General features: G+C 36.6%; 1 protein-coding gene across 8 annotated transcripts; it reads left to right on the forward strand.

Annotated features, from left to right (window-relative positions):
- The first annotated feature begins 7037 nt into the window (after window positions 1-7037).
- On the forward strand, window positions 7038-14701 carry LOC137729452 (ABC transporter B family member 9-like). Of its 8 annotated transcripts, none has more exons than XM_068468408.1 (13): window positions 7038-7350; window positions 7852-7906; window positions 8030-8205; window positions 10214-10435; window positions 10544-10782; window positions 10944-11469; window positions 11575-11848; window positions 11936-12136; window positions 12194-12602; window positions 12677-12905; window positions 12989-13255; window positions 13355-13618; window positions 13819-14701. In XM_068468408.1, exons 1-13 carry the CDS (start codon window positions 7081-7083, stop codon window positions 14464-14466), a joined length of 3780 nt encoding a protein of 1259 aa, XP_068324509.1. In that variant the 5' UTR covers window positions 7038-7080; the 3' UTR covers window positions 14467-14701. The 8 variants fall into 8 exon arrangements, with proteins under 8 accessions (XP_068324509.1, XP_068324508.1, XP_068324503.1 ...); XM_068468407.1 differs by having other exon boundaries at window positions 11936-12091; window positions 12137-12602; XM_068468402.1 differs by having other exon boundaries at window positions 7852-7918; window positions 8009-8205; window positions 11936-12602.
- The last annotated feature ends 1651 nt before the right edge of the window (window positions 14702-16352 follow it).

Raw genomic sequence — 16352 nt, forward strand, 5'->3', positions numbered from 1 at the left:
CGTTCCCTGACAGAGGTGTCATATAGCCTTTAGAGCATTCCCACCGTAGCAAATTGCTCGGGGGACAGTGTGCAAAACAAAGGCCCGAGGGCCGGTGGCAGCCCTCCAGCGTGAGGAAGCCCGGCGGAAGGGGGAGGCCCGAGCAAAGGGCCCGTGAGGGATTGCCAGCCCTTGAGCCCGAGGTGGGGATGACGTCATGCTGACGCCAGGGTGGCGTCAGCCTAATATTTTATTTTTTTGTGTCAGGCGCGTGCACCCCACCCGCGCGTGGGGGCGCGTCCCGACAGAAAAATCAGAAAAAAAAGGGTTTTGTCAGTGACCGTTAGGTAGCCACGTGGCTTCCCACGGTGCGTTAGATCTTAACGGTCACTTAATGTGGACCGTTAGATCTCAACGGTAAAAAAAAAAAATTAAGTCAGATTTAATATCCACCATTCGATCTGAGATCAACGGTGGATATTAAAATGCTTTATAAATAAAAAAATAAATGAAAAAATAGTTTTAAAAATCTGAAAAGTTACCGTTGTGACACGTGGCACAATCTGGAGTGTTGGAATTCAAATTTTTTTATATCCAACGGCAGAGATTAATTAATTGAATAAAAATTTAAAAAAAAATTGTAAAAAATTCAAAAAAATATCTGAAAAATCTGAAAAAAATTGTAAATTTTTTTTTTTTACTTTTCTATAAATACCTTCTCATTATCATCTACCTTACACAACAATTTCATATTTTCTCAACTACTTTCAATATTGTTACTTATTTGTTACATTTATTTGTTATGTTGTTTGTATTATTTATTTTTTACTTATTTTCATTAAAATTAATGTATAATATCACTTACATTAAGAAAAAAAAAATGTGTATATTTAAGGTTAAAATTATTTACTAAACTTGGAACTCTAGCCCCATGTTATGATTAACATGACATATATATATATATATATTTGCTAGGTATACATTTGCATGATAATTATTTATTTGTTACTTATTTTCATTATAATTATTTATTTGTTACTTATTTTCATTATTTACTAAACTTGAAGCCTTCTTACTTATTTTCATTATATTTGTTACTTATATATATATATGTATATATTTGCTAGTTACTTATTTTCATTATAATTATTTATTTGTTACTTATTTTCATTATTTACTAAACTTGAAGCCTTCTTACTTATTTTCATTATATTTGTTACTTATATATATATATATATATATATGTATGTATGTATATATTTGCTAGTTACTTATTTTCATTATAATTATTTATTTGTATTATTTTGTATTATTTAATAATACTTCGGATAATGACACGTGGCGCAACGAGAACGATTAAAAATCTTATCCGATATTACAATTAAAATTATTTTGTATTAATTTTATAAATAAAAAAAATACTAATATTTTATTGCCTATTGCCAGGGCTATTGAAGTGTAACGGTGGAGATGCAAATTCTATTACCAGGGCTACTTACTGTTCATTAAGGGCAATTACTGTTCATTAGGTGGATTGAATAGTGTATTGCCAGGGGGGAGGGCTCCAACGCTGGAGTTGCTCTAAGGGGACACACTTTACTCGTGGGCCCGCCATGGATCCGAATGAGGAGAAATTTTTTGGTGTTCACGAATACGACATCGTACATTACGTGTTATCTCATTATACAAGCAATATGACACTTGGAAAATAAAATTTTCTTTCATTTATATAATAATATATGGTAAAATACAAAAAACTATCTCAACTATTGGGGTCATGACAGTTTCATACCTCATCTTTTAAAATTGACAATGTCATACCGCATCTTACGAATTTGTGACAATGTCATACCTCCGTCAATGTTTCTGTTAGTTTTTCTGTTAAATGCTGACGTGGAAAGAGACGGGGACCACTTTCTATTAAAAAATTAATAAAATATTATTAAAAACTAAAAAAAATATTTAATATTTTTTAAATAATAAAATAATAAATAAAAGTAAAATTAAAAAAAAAAAGGGTAAAGTACAAAAAACTACCTCAACTATTGGGGTCACGACAGTTTCATACCTCATCTTTTAAAATTGACAATGTTATACCGCATCTTACGAATTTGTGACAATGTCATACCTCCGTCAATTTTTCTGTTAAGTGCTCACGTGGTTTGATTCGGGACATACTTTCTATTAAAAACTAAAAAACAATTATTTAATATTTTTTTAATATTAAAATAATAATAAAAAGCAGAGGAAAAAAAAAAAAAAAAAACCATCAGTTCGTCCCTCCCCTCCCCCTCCCCCCCTCCTCTCTCTTCTCCCCATATTCATTTTCTTCCCCCCACCTGAAAAAAAAAAAAAAAAAAATTTTGAAAACCCAACAACCCCCCTGCGAAAGAACAAGAAGGAGAAGGAGGAGGAGGAGGAGGAAGAAGAAGAAGAAGAGGAAAAAAAGGAGGAAGTAAAAAAAAAAAAAAAAAAAAATTCCCCCCTGTTGGCGCGGAAGAAGAAGAAGAGGAAGAAAAGGAGGAGGAAGAAGAAGAAGAGGAAGAAAAGGAGGAGGAAGAAGAAGAAGAAAAAATTAAAAAAAAATTGAAAACTCATCAACATCCCTTGCGGAAGAAGAAGAAGAAGACGAGGAAAAGAAGAAGGAAAAAAAAAAATTTTGAAAACCCATCAAACCCCAAATCCACCACTTTCATCTATTTTCCACATCCTCTTCCGCACCCATCCTCCACCTTTTCTGCTCACCCATCTTCTCGCCGACGGGATCTGGGTTTTTTTTTTTTTTTTTTTTTTTTTTTTTGGGTTGCAGGAGGGAGAAGAGTGTGGGTGTGTGGAAATTGAGTGTGGGTGTGGGGGGAAGACAAATTGGAATTTTTTTTTTTTTTTTTTTTTTTTTGGTGTTGGGATTTGCAGGTAGGGGAAGAAGATGAAGATGGGGAGAGGAGAAAGGAGGGGGGAGGGACGAAATGAGGGTTTTTTTTTGTTTTTTTTGCTTTTTATTATTATTTTAATATTTAAAAAATATTAAATAATTATTTTTTAGTTTTTAATAGTTTTTTAATAGAAAGTAGGTCCTGAATCAAGTCACGTTAGCACTTAACAGAAAAACTAACAGAAAAATTGACGGAGGTATGACATTGTCACAAATTCGTAAGATGCGGTATGACATTGTCAATTTTAAAAGATGAGGTAAGAAACTATCGTGACCCCAATAGTTGAGGTAATTTTTTGTACTTTACTCAATAATATATGATGTTATAATTTGTGTCTTGAGCTAAAAACTTCTCAAAAGAAAGTACAAAATAAATAAATAATAAAATAGTTATTAATATTTTATTTATAATAAATGTACACTCTAAATTTTCTATATTAAATTTTTTTTTTTTTTGAATGAAACAGCCAAGCGTCGAGAAAGGATGAGATCAATCCACCCCACCCCATAATCAAATCCTCCCCCCAACCTCTCTCCTCTGAGTAGTATTAAAAATAAAAAGTCTTGATTGAATTGAAATTTTTTATTTTTTTTTACTTATTTGCCAATTTAATGAATATAAAACCAAACTATCAAGTAACACTCATGGACGGAGTCAGCTTAAAGGCTATCATGGGCTATAGTCCAAGTAGCTTTTGATGAAAAACAAACTTTTACATGCAACTTTTTTGATTTCCGAAGGTAGTCCATTATATATTTAGGCATTAATCCTAATTTTCTTATTTTTAATTACATAAAACAATATAATACAACTTACAAACAATTTCTTTTTTTTTTTACATCATTTTTCTCATGGCTTCTTGTACATATATATATATATATATATTTCAAATTGGGATTTGTTTGACTTTTAACACATGTCTAATAACAAAAAATTCTTGGATCACCTTGTGAAGCTTTTCATAAGCTAATTGATACTATGAAAAATACATTATCAAGTTCTTTGTTCATAAAGATTTAAACTTTAAACTAGCTTACTCGGTGAAAAATTTCTAACTCCACCCTTAATAATACTAATCCGTACTGCTCAGTACTACAGAAAATAAACGGTAACAGAAGACTAAAAGGAGAAAAGAAATTCTAAACTATCATTCAAGCGTGCATTTTTTGGAATCCGAATGCTCGCCGGATCGAGATCCATGAATTATATCTGTTCATCGTACATCGTACGATCAGAAATCATTTTAAATATTTTTATTTAAAATTAAATACAAACAATATCTAATAAAAATTAACTGCACGATGTACGATGAACATACATAATTTACGAATCCCTAAAATACTCACCGAAATGATCCAGAGAGGATGCTGTTGGCATTTTTTGTTCACTACAAAGTGTGAAAAATTGAAATGTGAAGCTCTTCTAGAAAAGAGTGCATCCTGGTGCTTGTGATTGTGAATTTAAGAAGCAATAATGGCAAATCTACCAAAATAATTTTCTAGACTTCTGTAAGCAAATGGTCTGCGTAGAAGATGACGTTACAGTATACTTGGGTTAGCTACATAGTTCGAATGGAGCATTTTTGCTCATCATCATAAATTATGTTGTATGATAATCATACACCTAATTATCTATCACGTATTCTTTCACCTGATCTTGATTAACTTTTTTCAAAATTTTAAAAGTAACATTTAATATGAAAGTTAACTAGAATTGAGTGAGAAAAAACACGTAAAAGATGATTAGGTGTATAATGAGCATATTTAAATAATAAAACATATGTTCAAATGCTCCTTAGTTCGGATAAGATATGGTAACAGAAGTAATGAGATTCATCATTCACCTAGTTTGGTACCATTTAAATAAATAAAAAATTACGTATGTGATATACTTTCCTTAGTTCCTATTCAATATGTAGCATATCAAAAGAATAAACAAATTATTAGTTACTTTTGTAAAACTATATAGATATCAATTGACACTAACTTGCTAATTGGCAGAATTTTGTACCTCAAGTTGCTGCTTCAATGTTTCGATTGAAGAAGAAACTCTCATACTGATTTCTTTATTATCAAACGATGTAATTGTTTTTCTAGTGTTGAAATGATTATGCCTATTTAAAAACAAAAATTTGCTTTTGAGTCTTATATCGATTCTCTCTTCTCAACATATACTAGTAAAGAGCATACATTTTGTGTGTGTGAACAATTTCTCTTAATAAGTGTATATTTTTTTCTTAATATTACATAATTACTGTTTTGTCATAAGAAAAATAGGTATATGATTGTTATTTTCTCAAAAAAAAAAAAAAAGAGGGTAAAATAGGAAAAATAGGGATATGATTGTCATTTTGTCAAAAGGTACAAAATTAAAGCCTCTTCAACCGCTCACCTCTTCCCACGTTCTCCTCAAGTGCAACCGCTTCAGTTCATTCTAACTATCCAAAAAACATCATGATTTCACTTACGTGTATGAAAAAAAATGATGGTGGGACAATTTCTCTTAATAAGTGCATATTTTTTGTCACATCTCGACCCGGGCTCCACCACATCCTGGGCTTAACTCTGCCGTAGCACAATATTGTATGCTTTGGGCCCCGACCACGCCCTCACGGTTTTGTTTCTAGGAACTCACATGAGAAATTCCTAGTGGGTCAGCCCATCCTGGGATTGCTCTCACCTGAACTCGCTTAACTTCGGAGTTCTGATGAACTTCGAAGCTAGTGAGCTCCCAAAAGGCCTCGTGCTATATGGAGGTGGGCATGTACATATAAGACACATCACTCCCTATTTGTTGGTCGATGTGAGATGTTACATTTTTTATCTTATGTAAATATTTTGGTACAAAATTACTATTTTGCCCTCCTTATGTAAAAATTGTGTATAAAAATGAGGGCAAAATAGGAAAAAAGGAGAAAAATTCAAAATTACTATTTTGCCCTCATCATGTCAACATTGTGTATAAAAAATGAAGGTAAAATAGGAAAAAAATGGGTAAAAATTGGACAAGGTCTCTTCTCTTAATAGAATAGAATAGATAACAAAAAACTTGCGAACTATTTGACACAATTGACGCGATTATGTTATTTTTTGAATTTTGTTACTACTAATCCAAATGGTCAAAGTCTTCCTTTGATAGACACTATGTTGTCAAAGAGAAAATTTTTAATCTATCGAAAACATGATTAGTATACGAAATGTAATAATATAATTTATTATCTCTCTTTTCAAGTTTTCAACTAATTATATTTTTACAATTGATGTATAGATTCGTGTTTCTAGCACACTTAAAATTTCTTGATGGGAAGAATTCACATAATTAATGACGCAGAACATATGAAGGCCAGATCATTTTCTGTTGCTTTTGCATGCGGTCCGTCGGTCTGTCCCCTCTTCCTTTCTTTCTCACAAATCTCAACAGTTTAAAGGTCATTCAAACGAATCCCATAGTCATATTCGGTTTTTCTCGTAAATGTGCTTTTAGAGTTGTTTTATTTAAACAAAAATTTGTAAAATTGAAGATGCACGTTGGTGCAAATTTAATTTTTATCGATTTTTCATGCTCCTAATTTTTGATAATTTAATCCACTTATAATATTGTTTGTCAACAAATAAAAACTTTATTTTTTGGTTAACAATAGTAATTCTTGTTAAATTGGATTTCAATTAAACTAAATAGAGAGAGGAAAGTAGAAATTTCGACAAAAACAAAAGAGAGGAAAGGAGAAAAAGGAGCCGTAGAGTGAGGAAGCGATAAAAATCAACGTAGTAGCGGATTAGTAGGACTCTGATGTATATGTTGCATCTAAACACCAAACCATCCTTTGACTAATGACAAATTTTTTAGTTTGATCAAAACATTACTGATTACATTACCTGTTATTATTTAAGTAGAATGATATTTGAATAATATGTATTAGAGAAACACTGAAAAATCTCTAGCTTAGCTAGTTAGTTGTCCTAGTTGTACACAATCTTTTTCCTTTTCCATCTCACCCCACCACACCATAAAGCACATAGAGCACACAAAAAGTTGATATCTTACTTTGTCCTCCTACACAATTCTCCTCATCAAACAACAACAGGGGAGACCGATCATCTTCTAGAGAGATATATATATAGAGAGAGAGAGAGAGAGAGATCGTCTTCTTCGAATTAGGGCAACTGCCATGGAAGGAGGAAGCGGAGGAGGAGATGGGGAAGCAGAAGTTAATAATAATAACGGGTCACAAGCGAAAGCAGATCAAGAAAAGCAGAAAGTCGCCTTCTATAAACTCTTCGCGTTTGCAGACCGTTTGGACATTGCGTTGATGATCGTTGGAACGATATCTGCGGTGGGGAATGGTCTGTCGCAGCCGCTCATGACTCTTGTGTTTGGTAATCTTATCAACACCTTTGGTTCCACCGATCCTGGTCACATCGTTCCCATGATCTCTAAGGTATATATATACATGTTTATACATACATGCATTCGTATTCTTGGTTACAAGAACATCAAGATGCTTGGTTTTCTGGGTTTTTTTTCCTCCTTCTTCTGAATACAACGAGATTTTGGGTTTCTGAGTTTTCTGGATTCTTTGATTGGAATAGAGACATGCAGGTTTATTTCTCTTTTTTTTTTTTGGTAAAGATAATATATTTATTTCTCTTTTTTTGGTAAAGATTATATTTATTTCTCGAAACACTGAAAATCTTTAGAATTCATAAAGTGTACAGCTTTCTTTGCGTTTCTTGAAAGTTGAAAAGAGCCCTATTGTTTTATCTTTTTCCATAAAAAGGAAAATCTATATTTCTTTCAGTCACAGTAAGCCAAAAATCACGGCGACCAAAAAATGTGAATACGGTATCAAACAAAACCACTTTTTCTAGGTTACTTCTCATGCATGTCCTTCTTTCAAAGTGATATTTTCTCGATTTTTTTTTTAATTTTTTTTTTGCAGGTGTCTCTAAAATTTGTGTACTTGGCCATTGGCACTGGAGCTGCAGCACTTCTACGTAAGTCTCAATAATTCTAAATTTTTTTTCTATTTTTCTTCCTCCATTTATTTTTTTAATCGGGTTTAATTCTTTGATTAATTACACCAGTAGGTTGATTAAATTGTTTGTGTGAATTTGCAGAGGTGGCATGTTGGATGGTGACAGGAGAAAGGCAGGCTGCTAGAATTAGAGGCAAGTACATGAAGGCAATCCTAAGGCAGGACATTGGCTTCTTTGACACTGAAACTAGCACTGGAGAGATCATTGGCAGGATGTCTGGGGACACCATTCTAATTCAAGAAGCCATGGGGGAAAAGGTAATTAACTTACTAATTAGTTTTTTGGTTAACTGCTAATTAATCTAGCTACTTAACTGGATGACTTCATTTCCTGTGCCCTATTTACTCTCTTCCTTCTCATTCATTGATCTAAGACAACTCTTAACCGATTAAAGGCACCTGATTAATATTTAACTTTTAATTCAAGACAGTTGGGCAAAGGTCCTTAAATTTGCCCTCCAACTAAGTCTTGTTGCAGATTTCATCCTTTGAAGTTCTTCATTTCTGGGTTTTAATTCATGTTGTTCTTGTTATGTAATAGATCATGATTAGGATTATAACATTTTAAGAGTGTGTGTCAGCTGTCATAGTAGTTGTGAGTGTTTAAGTGATTATGTGTGTGCACGTGATCGAACTCATGCTGCAAATGTCAGGGAATTGCAACGGCTATCTTCCCTTAGTTGCAACATGAGTTCGATTGAGGGAATTGCAACGTTGGGGGGTAAAGAAAAGTAATGATTTTAAATAGGATTGTCCCACTGTAGCTAATACTTATGCCTTTTGTGGTAAAACACCACACTTGACGGATTGGGCAGGTGGTAAAGTTGGGGACAATATCAATGTCGTTAGAGTGGGGCACCCTGATCCTGTCGATCTAAAAATTTTCAACATGGTATCAGAGCCCATGGTTACGGGCTCGTGCAAGAGTGTTTAAGTGAGTGTGTGTTGTGCACATGATTGCACTCACGCTGCAAGTGTGAGGGAAATGCAATGGCTATATTCCCTTAGTGTTGGAGCAATTTTAGAAAATATGAGAATAATAAAAGAATTTTAATGATAATAATCATAAAGAAATTCATAACAATCAAGATTAATATAAACAACTAGAGAGAAAGTAAGAAATACTGACAAAGTTGGAGATTGAGGCTTCCATAATGCAATGTCCTAAAGATAGAATTTCACCTCTACTTTTGTGCTTGTAGGTAGGTAGGCGTCCGTCTCTCAGGATTCAACAATCTATAATCCGAAGTCAAAATACTTCAATTTTCGGACTTTGGCGAACCCAATATACTTCATATTCTCAAGACACGACTCGGAATTTGACTAACAATGATCGAGAGAAACAAAGTGGGGAACCCTATTTCTCAAAATTAAAAATTAACTCTAATTTTCTCTACCTTTAAAGATAATGGTTTCATGGGTTTATATAGAAGTTAGAACCCATTGTGTTGTTTGGTGAAAAGATGCAACTTTGCATCTATGTAACCTACACCACTCATCAAACTACACAATACAAATAATATGATGCAATTCTTTGCATCAGACACAACACTTCAGAATAAACAAGATTGCTTTTTTTACTTAATATTTTGAAATTGAATAATAATATCCAATAAACATTATAATATAAATTTCCAGCACTCTTGGTTGCAGACAGTGATGTGTAACAGAATTCAGATCGAATCCAAGGAGCAACGTGCTCCACTTTTCTTCCTCCATTGTTCTCTGTAATTTCAGGTCGCTGAGCTAATCAATTTCTTGAGGATTTCATTTTCAAATCTCATCAAAACAATCCACAAACACATACAAACACTAACACGACAAACTGCCTAAATGGCGCATGAGATTGTGCCGCGGGCTGCTGCTTCCTTGTGCAAGTTCTTTGTCTGACTATACGTCACAAAAGGCAATGTTGTCTAACTGAAAAATGTTAGCAGTATAGAATTAAGTTTTGAAGGGTTCATTTTTTATAACCTTTTGTTAATTATAATTTACTTAATTAGTTTGGTCCCCCTCAACATCTTATAATGTTAGTAAAAAACCCTTCAAATAGCAAGGAAAACCCGTCATCTGTTGTGCAATGGCATAATAATACTTGAGTCCGCGGGTTAATTTTTCTGTTCAGATCGGTGCTGTAAGTATATCTGACAATGAAAGGGAGTTTTGAAGGGTTTGTTTGTGAAGAAGTCTTCTTACTTGTGGTATCATTTGGTCTTCAACTTGACATATATGCATTTATAGTGAGGGGTTGGTTAATTTGTGGCAGGTGGGGAAATTTATACAACTTTGTTCTACCTTTCTTGGTGGTTTTATGATTGCTTTTGTCAAAGGGTGGCGCCTAGCCATTGTATTGCTGGCTACCATTCCTGCCATTGTCATTGCTGGGGCAACAATGGCTACTATCATGGCGAGAATGTCATCCCGCGGACAGACTGCTTATGCAGAAGCTGGCAATATAGTAGAACAAACAGTTGGTTCCATTAGAACAGTAAGGCCTTGATGCTTAACCTCTTTAATTCAAATCTTCAGAGTTCATAAATAATTACATTTTATATCTTAATTAATTAGCGTTTGAAAAATAAAAAATGTGTTTCAGGTTGCATCTTTCACTGGGGAGAAGCAAGCAATTGAAAAGTACAACCGGAAGCTAAAAGTTGCTTACAATACTATGGTTCAACAAGGGCTAGTCACAGGGCTTGGACTCGGAATATTTATGCTCGTCATCTTCTGCACGTACGCGCTTGCGGTATGGTATGGATCCAAAATGATCATCAAACATGGATACAATGGAGGCCAAGTTATTAATGTTATATTTGCACTCATGACTGGCGGAATGTAAGTATATAGACTGGTTTTCCTGATTCGGTAATGGCATGATATATTATAGAACCATGTTCAATGTGCATGCTTAACTATCTTTCGTAAATGTTTTCATGAATGTAGATGATGACATTTTTCACTTTCTGAAACATTTTCATTGTGGTTTGTTCGATTAGGTCACTCGGTCAGGCATCACCATCGTTGAATGCATTCGCATCAGGGAAAGCTGCTGCATATAAAATGTTTGAGACCATCAGCCGAAATCCAACTATCGATCCCTACGATGCAAGTGGAATTGTATTGCAAGATGTTAAAGGTGATGTCGAACTCAAAGACGTGTATTTCAGGTACCCTGCCAGACCAGACGTAAGGATCTTTGTTGGGTTCTCATTATATGTTCCAAGTGGCACAACCACTGCTTTGGTTGGGCAGAGTGGAAGTGGGAAGTCGACAGTGATCGGGCTAGTAGAAAGGTTTTATGATCCAGAAACCGGTGAAGTACTTATAGATGGTGTGGACTTGAAGAAGTTGCAGCTTAAAGCGATAAGGGAGAAGATCGGGCTGGTTAGTCAGGAACCGAACCTCTTTACAACAACTATAAGGGAGAACATAAAATATGGGAAGGATGATGCAACTGATGAGGAGATTAGAAGAGCAACTGAGCTCGCAAATGCAGCAAAATTCATTGATAAGCTACCCCAGGTAAACCGACTTTTTTATGCAGTTTTTCTTGATCTTATAAAGTTCTATTTGACCTTTTTTTTGGAGATTGGTATCTGTAATATAAAATCCTGCTTTCCTTTCCAGGGGATCGACACAATGGTAGGTGAGCACGGGACATCTCTATCTGGTGGACAAAAGCAGAGAATTGCAATTGCAAGAGCCATTCTAAAGAACCCGAGAATTCTTCTTCTCGATGAAGCAACAAGCGCGCTGGATGCTGAGTCCGAAAAGATTGTTCAAGATGCACTGGTGAACTTGATGTCAAATCGCACAACCATAGTTGTTGCGCATCGCTTGACAACTATTAGGAATGCTGATTGCATAGCAGTGGTGCACAGAGGCAAAATTGTTGAAAAAGGTGAGTACAATACGCGTGCCAATCTATCATTCTCAAATTTCAACAAACTTGATCCTTAAGCTAACTTTTCCATTGGATTGGTTATAGGGACTCATAATGAGTTGACCAAAGATCCAGAAGGGGCTTACAGCCAATTAATCCGCCTGCAAGAAGGATCAAAAGTTGACAACGAAGCACAAACCTCTGATCCGAATAGAATGGACACCAGCCTAGATACAGATAGGACTTTGCTCAGCTCTGGGAGCCGGAGATTGTCAATGAGGAGGTCTATAAGCAGAGGCTCATCAGGTAATCGGCACTCATTTACCATTGGCTTTGGCATTCCCGGTCCAGTTGATATCCAAGAGAGTGAAGTAGGACACGAGGATGATCACGACAGACCTAAAGCTGATCCTGAAAAGCGCAAAACAGTTTCTATCCGAAGGCTGGCTGCACTTAACAAACCTGAGGCTCCAGTTTTGCTTATAGGAGCCATTGCTGCAGCAGCGCATGGAGTAATTTTCCCTATCTTTGCGTTACTACTCTCGAAAGCCATTAGAATGTTCTACGAACCGCCCAATGAGCTAAGGCATGATTCCAGAAAATGGGCGTTAGTTTATGTCGGTTTAGGTTGCGCTGCTTTGTTGGTGATTCCTGTGCAGAATTTCTTCTTTGGAGTTGCAGGTGGGAAATTAGTGGAGCGAATTCGTGCCTTGTCATTCCAGAAGGTTGTGCACCAGCAAGTCAGTTGGTTTGATGACCCTGCAAATTCAAGGTATGTTAAATGAAAAGTAATTTTCGCGAGCTATGAGCTCTCAATATTTCAACTGAAATCTTTTGTTCTTTCAGCGGTGCGATTGGTGCAAGGTTATCTACGGATGCTTCAACCATTAAGAGTCTTGTTGGTGACGCCTTAGCGTTGATTGTGCAGAATATAGCAACAATCATCGCAGGGCTGATTATAGGTTTCACAGCTAACTGGAAACTGACGCTGGTAGTTTTAGCCGTTTCGCCGTTGATGCTTCTGCAAGGAACACTTCAGGCAAAATTTCTTAAAGGGTTTAGTGCAGATGCCAAGGTGAGAGTCTTGCCCCAAGAGTTTTTTATTTTGTCAAATAAAAAATTTGTTGAATGTACTTGTAACGTTTTGAATATCTGTAGCTTATGTATGAAGAAGCCAGTCAAGTGGCAAATGATGCGATTGGTAGCATCCGAACGGTTGCATCTTTTTGTTCTGAGAAGAAGGTGATGGAGGCATACGAGAAGAAATGTGAGGGTCCGTTGAGGCAAGGAGTACGGTTAGGAGTAGTAAGTGGTTCGGGTTTTGGCTTTTCATTCTTCTTAATGTTCTGCACAAATGCGTTGATATTCTATATTGGAGCTATTCTTGTGAAACATGGTCAAGCTACATTTGAACAAGTATTCAAGGTGATATTTTTGCTCTTACAGTTCCTTAACTTCTTCGACAAGTGCTCCTGCTCTAACTCTAATGATTCGTTGTTTTTTTTTTTTTTTGTTTATTTGCAGGTTTTCTTCGCTGTAACACTCTCTGCAATAGGTGTCTCACAATCTACTAGCATGGCCCCTGACTCTAACAAAGCCAAGGACTCATCGGCTTCAATATTTCAAATTCTCGACAGCAAACCTAAGATTGACTCGAGTAGTAATGAAGGCGTAACGTTATCACATTTAATTGGAGACATTGAGCTTGAGCATGTCAGCTTTAAGTATCCTATGCGCCCGGATGTGCAGATATTCAGAGATATTTGTTTGAAGATGCCATCTGGAAAGGTAATTACCACCACTAGTGAGTCTGTCTATTTTGTTTATTTGCATTTGAGTTATGGGAACTGGTTTCTGCAACACCGCTGTTTTGGCATTTGAATTTAATAAATCAAAGGAGAATCAAGGGAAAAAAGTAAATAGGGTGTGCCGAAATCTCTTCCCTTCAGTCATATATATGCAAACTTAGCTTAAAATTCCATCCGCAGACTGTTGCTTTGGTTGGAGAGAGTGGCAGCGGGAAATCAACGGTAATAGGCCTCATAGAGAGATTCTACGATCCTGATTCGGGTCGCGTACTATTAGACGGAGTAGAAATCCAAAAGTTCAAGCTAAACTGGCTGAGGCAGCAGATAGGGTTGGTTGGTCAAGAACCAGTTCTCTTCAACGAATCCATTCGTGCCAACATTGCATATGGCAAGCCAGGAGATGTTACCGAGGAAGAAATCATAGCAGCGACCACAGCAGCTAACGTGCACAATGTCATATCTTCATTGCCTCAAGGCTACGACACCTCAGTAGGTGAACGAGGGGTTCAACTATCAGGAGGTCAGAAGCAAAGAATTGCCATTGCGAGGGCTATACTCAAAGACCCGAAAATCCTTCTACTTGATGAAGCTACAAGTGCACTGGATGCAGAGTCCGAACGCAAAGTGCAAGACGCATTGGACAGGGTTATGGTGAATAGAACAACAGTTGTGGTTGCGCACCGCCTTAGCACGATAAAAGGAGCAGACATAATCGCGGTGGTGAAGAATGGCGTGATTGCAGAGAAGGGAAGCCATGATTTCCTAATGAAGATCACTGACGGGGCTTATGCTTCTTTGGTGGCACTTAATTCCAGCTCAAATACATAAGTAGATAAAGAACTTAGACAACCAGAATCAGAGTATATATTTGGTATTACATACCTAAGGCACACATTGCAGTGGATGGATGTGTGACTGCAGAAACTGTAAGCTAAAGATGTTTAAGTTTGTGTTTGGACATGAGTTTAGTACTTAATCACGCTTTGTGGCACGTTAAATGGATGCCACTGAAGAGTGTTTAAGGTTAAGTGTTGGTTTGGTGTAAGTTATTTAAGGCTACCTGGCTGCCTATCTAATATAATTTCGTGTTGCTGATTGTTTGTAGTGATGTTTGGTTCCAATATAATTTCTGTAAGAATAAACTAGACTTAAAAGATTAATACACTAGCCAAGAACACAATGATTAATCAACTAAATCACAACCCTTAAATTATGTATGTAATATAAGTGTAAGAACTGCAACAATTATACCAGCGCATACCTACAGACATGTTCATGGATGAAGAAGCCATGAAAACCTGCACACAACCTTCTCCTCTCTGTAAAACTCAATGCTCTCCAAGTTATAGGTAATTGGAACAATAAGAGCATGCTTTGTGAGAGCAGGGGCTTGTGGTTTTATACTACAAGACCTGGATCACCCCATAACAATCCCACAAGGAATACAAGACTGCATTCCTTATATCAGTATGAGTCCTATAAACGAGCAAACACAAGAATCCTCAATATACCAATATGATTGGATTAACTATTGTCAACATGATTTAGACTTCTTTATAATATCAATTATTCCAAGACTTGTAAGAATCATACTCATACTCTTACATTCTCCCACTTGAGTATGATTCATCACAACAGATAATCATCTCAAATTATTATAAAGGTGATCACATAAGTCATTCATCAACACACTAGTACATAGACACAACCAGCTTACATAAGCCAAAACAATGAATTTATAATTACATCTGCAATACAAAATACAGATTTAACTTACAAATCACAATGTCCAGTTCATATTCATAGCAATGTATCTAAGCTCAAGAGTGAACCAAGACGTCTACTACCACTCATATAGCCCAAAATTAATATAAAAAAATACCAAACATTCTTGACAGTAAGTTGTCAACTTAAAATTATTCATAATTGTATGAATAAACACACCTATGCATTTTAAAGTGTCACATCCCGGCCCAGGGGGGACCACTTCCCGGGCCCGTTCCACCACCGTAGCACGATATTGTCTGCTTTGGGCTTACCATTCCCTCACGGTTTTGTTTTTGGGAACTCATGAGCAACTTCCCAGTGGGTCACCCATCATGGGATTGCTCTAGCCCTCTTCTCGCTTAACTTCGGAGTTTATACGGAACCCGAAGACAGTGAGGTCCCAAAAGGCCTCGTGCTAGGTAGGGATGAGAATAAACACTTAAGGATCACTTCCCTGGGCGATGTGGGATGTTACAATCCACCCCGCTTAGGGGCCCGACGTCCTCATCGGCACACCACAGCCAGGGTTAGGCTCTGATACCAATTTGTCAAATCCCGGCCCGGGGCGGATCACTTCCCGGGCCCACTCCATCACCGTAGCACGATATTGTCCGCTTTGGGCTTACCATTCCCTCACGGTTTTGTTTTTGGGAACTCACAAGCAACTTCCCAGTGGGTCACCCATCATGGGATTGCTCTAGCCCCCTTCTCGCTTAACTTCGGAGTTCCTACGGAACCCGAAGCCAGTGAGCTCCCAAAAGGCCTCGTGCTAGGTAGGGATGAGAATATACATATAAGGATCACCCTCCTGGGCGATGTGGGATGTTACAATCCACCCCCTTAGGGGCCCGACGTCCTCGTCGGCACACATGCGACCAAGGTTAGGCTCTGATACCAATTTGTCACATCCCGGCCTGGGGGGGACCACTTCCCGGACCCGTTCCACC

This window comes from Pyrus communis, chromosome 3 (assembly GCF_963583255.1).
Source record: "Pyrus communis chromosome 3, drPyrComm1.1, whole genome shotgun sequence".
NCBI lineage: Eukaryota > Viridiplantae > Streptophyta > Magnoliopsida > Rosales > Rosaceae > Pyrus > Pyrus communis.

Excerpts from the sequence above, each read along its gene's own strand:
- LOC137729452 (XM_068468400.1), top strand. The coding sequence starts at position 7,081 with ATGGAAGGAGGAAGCGGAGGAGGAGATGGGGAAGCAGAAGTTAATAAT. Across the intron at positions 10,783-10,943 it reads GCACTCATGACTGGCGGAAT|GTCACTCGGTCAGGCATCAC; the intron begins GTAAGTATATAG and ends TTGTTCGATTAG. Across the intron at positions 13,619-13,818 it reads TGAAGATGCCATCTGGAAAG|ACTGTTGCTTTGGTTGGAGA; the intron begins GTAATTACCACC and ends TTCCATCCGCAG.